Here is a 6,708-nt window from a genome sequence, read left to right on the forward strand (position 1 = left end):
ACACATTACTAAAAAACGCAAACAGACTGATTTAAAAATCAAGGATATGCACTGGTTAATTGCAAGAAATTCCTAACTCTCATTAGACAACAAACTCTTACTTTACAAAACAATAATAAAACCAATTTGGGTATATGGAGTAGAAATATGGAGATGTGCTAGCAAAACCAATATTTCCATAATCCAAAGACGTCAGTCAAAGATACTACGTCTGATTACTAACGCCCCACGGTATGTTTCCAATATAACACTCCATGAAGACCTCAAAGTGCCGCTAGTAAAGGAAGTCACAATAGAGGGAAGCACAAGATACCACAACAAAACAGAAGGACATGAGAACGCACTAATGCAACCGTTACTGGAACCGCACAATGAACGAAGACTGAAAAGGAATTGGCCAGCCGAACTGAAAGAGGGTTAACAAGGACTTATCTCTGGATAAGCCCTCTCCACGTCACAAAGAATACTACAGCAATTTAACTTATATAATCAGATGTATTTCTGATTGCTAATTTTATGGAAATAAAAAAGAATAAGTGAAAGACTCCTATAACATACGTGTAGAACAAGCCTGTATAAATTAAAATTCAGCCTACGCACAGGGTGTAATACACTATCTGCATAATGAATCGACTATTTTCACTATTTTTAAGCAATTAATAAAGTTGGTGTAGTGATCCCAGTTTTTTCTTTTCAGTTATTTTTTAAGCTGTTTTTGAAATCTGATTCACCCACGTAACTGAGAAGCAGAGCTTCATTTCATTTAGGAATATGCATCCACTGCATTAATGTGATCAGCTTGCTGCCTGCTTCTGGTTAATTCCTTGGGTTACTCTTCTACCTGGAAGATGGAAGCGATAAGCTCCTTCGAAACTTTGGACTACCTCCCAACTATACACCGTTACAACCCGGAAGAGAGCGCTCGTGAAGAACATAAATTATTTATGACATCAAAAAGCTTCAACTGCTTTGTGATGTTGAAGGAGAAATCAGTGGAAAGAATACACAAAAAGAAATTTTGAGGTGGGGGGGGGAATATTACGTCAGATAGACGTTGGAATATATTGATTTCATACGCAGCTGTTAAAGTTTGTAAACCACTGCTCTGGGGATATCAGTATTCTTGTGCTAGTTCTAGTTCCAACAGACTGTACGGAATCGCGAAAGCTCTCCTGCAGAGCGCGTGACCAGTGGCCACAATGACGAAGTAATGGAGAAGGGAAAATGGCACTGATAGGAACACAGACAAAGACCAAAGGTACCGGTGGCTGATGTACAGTTCACAGGTCCTGGTCAGAGGGCCTAATAGCCTGGAAGCTATTGCAATGTCGCAGAGGCCGGCCAATGAATGTTTCCGCATACAGCTTGTATTTCACACTTTCTCAATAGGTGGACACTCATCCCTGTTGATAGTTATAATATACAACAAATTTGTAAACCTACACAAGACCAACTTCCAGAATTAAAAAAACAAACAAGCAATTACTTTAAAACTAAGCACAATGTATATAGGAAGTAAAAATGAAAGCTTTGGTTAAGTTAAGCAGCAGATTCCAAAAATTACTTCTCCAAATCAGAAAAAAAAATACAGAACTGTCAACCCAATTACACGTATTTTTTTATGTTAAGTGTTACCCGTACCCCCTTTCAGGACGCTATTTCAAACCTAGCCAACAGAGGAAGGAAAGAATGAGAGGGGAAAATAAATACACAGAGAAAAGAAGAAGGAAAACGGAGAAGAAAGAGTGACGCAGATAAAGAGCAGGTTGCTTTCGGATAAAGGTCGTAAAATTTTGGATAAGTTCCAGCCAGTAACATCCGGTTGGAATATGAGAGAGACAGTAACAATGTGATGAAAGTGAAAGTGTGTACGTAACAGAGAGAGAATATAACCATACTTTCTACTGCGATTCAAATTTATACCGCAATTTTATCACCATCGGAACAAGCGAAAAGAGATGATGTTTTCTAACATTACATTCAGAATTTTATGGGAGGGAAGCTATAAAAATTCACGGTATAGTTTCAGCTTTTTAGCCTATAAGTTTTTATGGCGTGTTGCTCAAGCACATGTACAAATTCTACCTTTACACTAAAGAAATATACGTGGTATAATGGTGAGTGGAGTTTAAATGTAGACATAATAATTTCCATAAAACCAATAACACTCTAATAATTCCACCTTGTAGTTACTTTCTCGCTACGTCAAAATTATTTTTCACGACAACACTTTTTATCTCGGCAAGTGAACGCTCATGAAAATCAGTGGCCTAACCGATAATATTTGAAGAATTATTGGATTTTTTTAACTCTTTTATCGTCCGGGATTCTAGGTAATAGAGTTTCGGAAAGTGGAACTGTTTCCGAAACGTCGTGTTCTCTATTACCTAGAATTCCGGATGATCACAAAATTCCAAAAACCCAGTAATTCCTTGTGTCATCCACCAACGTCAGAACCCTTTAGGATGAAACTTATGTCTGAAGCTGAAAACAAATGAACCGTTAAATTTACTTTAAGGCAATGCGGAAAACACCAACACGGACATGTGAAATGTTCGTGATGGTGGTTTTGATGATACTGACGTGAGGATGGCGATGGTGTAAGACGACTTGTGGCCCACGCCGATACGCAGTTCAGCTTGACCTGTAAACTTTATAGTTTAAATTAGGTTACGATAAGTTTACGGTTAGGAGCAGCGAAATGGAAACGTCACTCATCCTTCCAAATCATGTAGTGAAACCGTTAAGTCGGCAGACACAGAAACAAACATTATTATAAACCGAGTAGTCCATTAATTACATATTTTTATATATTAATTTATAAGAATGAGTTTTTAATTATATGTTAAATAGTGAATGGTAAGTTTGGAAATACAAAGTTGTCCCTGTGTTAATTAATTAAGCACCAAGATATGAAGGCACTGGCTCGAGGTGAGTGGTGAGCTTCACGCCTTTTCCACTTTACCCGAGAACTCATTGGATAGGAGGCTGAGTGGACCTCAGAATTGGTCTGAACGCTGTGGAGAAGAGACAAATTTTACACGGTGGGGAATCGAAGACGGGTCGTCCAGCCTGTAGCCCGTCGCTGTATCGACTCAGCTATCCCGTCTGTCTTATATTTTTCCCATTGTTTGCATATTCCTTGGGCTGAGCTGAGCAACTAGAACCAGGAAGTGAGCTAGTAGCGGAAGAGATTTTTAAAATGCGCTTTAAATGTTACTAGAACAACAACACCTCTCTACACCACAGACTTCAAGGCGCGAACACAGCGATTCGCAGGTGGCAACATCAGCTGCTTTCATGAATAATGCAAATAAGCTTAGAGGCACTGCCAAGTTTTGTTCTCATATACGGATTCCTGTTTCGCTGCTTAATGTGAGCAACATTCGACACACAAACAGCTCTTCAACTTATACGACTTAATATTAATTTATCACTGGAACTTCCCCTCTAACTATGTGAAGATGAGAGGGCAGATATCTGCTTGGGAACCGTCGCTAAATATTCATGATGTAATCTTCATTTCATGCATCCTGTTGTGTTGCCATATATAACTTTATTTTTCCGTCACAATACAACAACTAAGGAGTACCAATGTCAATACCCTGCTATGCCTCACTACATGTTTCGGCCGTTAACGGCCATAATCAGGTGAATACAAATAAACAAACATATACTATTGAGCTGTGGTAAAATTAAATACCATGACAAAAATAGTTAATTCTTTTGTGTAAAACTACAACGGTCATTTATATATATTTATATATGTTATAAAAATCAATTTTAATCTTGTTTTATATTATAACCTTCAGTTTTATATATGAATATACGTATATACAGTAAGAAGGTAAACGCTAAAAGTAAAGCTATCCCTGTAACAGGCCGTGGGGGCCCATAGGGTTGTGAGACGTCGAGGCTCTCACATTTTCTAGACAATCGGCTCACAGATGACGGTAAGATCATCTTTATGTTCCGGCAGCTCATTTTGTTTCCCTTGACACTACAGCCCCAGTGGGCCTAGGCCTACCTCCATGAACTTCTCCGTTCACTTCGGTTTTTCTAGATCTTACACATTCGGTAGGACTCCTTGGGCGGGTGATCAGCTCGTCGCAAGGCCTCTACCTGTAGACAAACACAGAAAAACGCACACAAACATCCATGCCCTGAGTGGTATTCGAACCCAAGATCCCGGCTTCCGAGCGAGCGAAGACAGTGCATGCCTTAGACCGCTCGGCTACCGTGACCGGAACAATGTCTGTTACCGCACTTAAATCGGCAGGTATACGTAGTATATACAGAGCAATCCTGAGCTTCACTGCATTCTGTCGTGGGACAGAGGGGTGGCACTGGAATTGTTGCCAGTAACATACCGACCTACGTCACAAGTAACGTTTCTGCATCACTGGGGATTCGGCCTGTTGTTAGTGCTGTAACCGTACGTCCCTGGCCAAAATTATTTAATTAAGGGCATGACCAATTGAGGCATTGTTTCTTACCATGAGAGACGCTCCTCCGGCGAGATACAATCCCGGGACCGTCTACTTGTAATTCAACTATTGTCCTCCTTAGGCTTAGGGTGCCACTATTGTCCCTAACGTCGCCAGTTAAGGGGGAAGGCAGGTAACAAATTCAGTTTGGTCGTGGCCAGTCTAAATTCGGTTTGGAGTGTTTCCCGTGAATGTTTGGGAGCAGTAACAGCCGAATTGGCGTTTTCAGGGCGCTATTATTACATTTTTGCCTGGCATTGTGTGTATAGCTCCGACCCCCTTAGTGGGAGTGTTCGACTAATATTACGCGACGTAACTGTTTCAAGGTCGCAATATTGAATATGTATTTCAATTATATTATATTGTATTTTATTGTGTTTGTCATATTAAACTTTTGTTATTTGTAGGTTTTAGACATCCCGCTCTATCTCGGGAGGTATTAAGAACGCAACAGTAAGAACTTGGAGACGGAAGTGACGTCCTCCCCTTTATAGGAGGAAAGGTAAAGAGCTGAGGGGCAGCTCAAATATTCCTGGTACTCATTTCTGTTGTAGACTGAGTCTATCCCAGAGCCATAATGCAGCTGGAAGGATTAGTTCAATTGAAAAAATCCATCTCATCGGGATTCGATCCCGCGACTTTCCAAAATGGTGGACAATTCTTGCTGAAAGAAGAAACTGAAGTAACTGGCCTTAATAATGGAGACAAGAAAGACCTAATTAATTATGGTCGTGAATGCTCTTACAGCACCATTACTACTGCAAAGCTACGGGTACAAGTGTACCTGACAGTTCCTCCGGGTCTGAGGTGTTCATACTTACTGCAATGTCAAGACAAGAAATGTTGACAGACGGGATCTGGGTACTCACCGTTCTGTTGCCCAGGTTCTTCACGCGACAGTTGAGGTAGGCCGTCTTGCCCACCAGGCCGGTGAGGTTGTTGGGTATGGAGGTGTCGAAATGCGGTCCCGTTCCAGGAGTGGGCAGTTCCTGCAGGAAGTCTGTGCGGAAACGCCGGGAGCCGATAACGCCTGCCAAACAAAGTTCACTTGTATTCACACGTACTCTTCATGTAGTTAAAGCTCACAGCAAACTCACCCCTACTTGAAAATAGCCAGGAAATCGGATGATTCGACAAAATTTCTACGGAAGTTTGGGGGTCAACAATTTGCATTAATTTAGGTCCTGTCCCAGTATAATTAATTACACCGACCGCATTGTTTTCAAACTTCCTAAGCCAGATTAATGTTTGTTGTGTATTCTAATTCAAATATTACGCAACTATTCGGAAGTTTACCTATCAGCATATCTCTGTGGCTGGATAGAATTCCTGTTCCTCGGATGGAAGTTGTTGGATTCCTGCTTTCCTGCAGATGTCCCCATTCCAGCGCATCCCCTGCCTCTACCTCTCTGCCTCCATCGCCCCTGAATGATTCATTGTCACAGAATAATTCCAAGACAGATATAACTAGAATGCCTAATCCTAGACAGGAGATAGAACTCGACATTTTCTTAGTATATATATTTATGAACGACGCATTTTGAAATCTACACATATAACTGAGACATAAAAGGTCAAAGGTAAAGTTGTCCCTCTGCTTAACTAATTAAGCACTACGTCGTGAAGGCGCATGTATAGATCCACATTTTCTTGACTTCGGTACTTGTTGAAGCTGAGTGGTCAGCTTTACGCTCCTGCCGCTTTACCCCTGCAGAAAGATCCCCCGGTACTCATTAGATAAGAGATTGGGTTGCTCCATTGCCGGTCTGAAAGGCGTTAAGAAGAGAAAATTCTTGACCCAAGCTGGACTCGAACTCTGACCTCTCGGTCTTCCAGCCAGTACCCAGTCACTATACCGACTATGCTATCAGACTCCTAACTGAAAGACATAAAGGATAAATATTATAATGCGGGTTCTGGGTACAATATGGGCATAAATTGTGTTCGAAATCTATATCTTCTCGTCTCCTGGGACCATAAACATAAGACACAAAAAATCGTAATATTTCCTGCTCTTCTACATGTACGCGTATATGGATGTGGAGTGTGGGCCTCAGGCCCGAGGAAAGAACAAGATATATGTACACAAACACAGTCTTCAGTTCAGTTTCCCCTGAGATTCCTGGTTTAAATACGCTTATTCCAAATTTTTTCTCCAGTATTACATGATATGTTTCGGTCTCGCAAGGACCATCGTCAGGTGTGTATGTTGTACGTAAAC

The 6,708-nt window shown here is 41.0% G+C and overlaps 1 protein-coding gene across 1 annotated transcript in view; it reads right to left on the reverse strand.

Moving 5' to 3' along the window:
• LOC111875427 (zwei Ig domain protein zig-8) overlaps nt 1-5,994 on the reverse strand; it is a 209,710-nt gene extending 203,716 nt beyond the window's left edge. Inside the window, exons 1-2 of the mRNA XM_023871671.2 lie at nt 5,784-5,994; nt 5,357-5,517 (exon numbers count right to left, since the gene is read on the reverse strand). Coding sequence (XP_023727439.1) covers nt 5,357-5,517; nt 5,784-5,994 — 372 coding nt within the window. The remainder of the gene's footprint in view (nt 1-5,356; nt 5,518-5,783) is intronic.
• Between the last annotated feature and the right edge of the window lie 714 nt (nt 5,995-6,708).

The sequence above is a fragment of the Cryptotermes secundus genome, unplaced genomic scaffold (assembly GCF_002891405.2).
Source record: "Cryptotermes secundus unplaced genomic scaffold, Csec_1.0 scaffold172, whole genome shotgun sequence".
NCBI lineage: Eukaryota > Metazoa > Arthropoda > Insecta > Blattodea > Kalotermitidae > Cryptotermes > Cryptotermes secundus.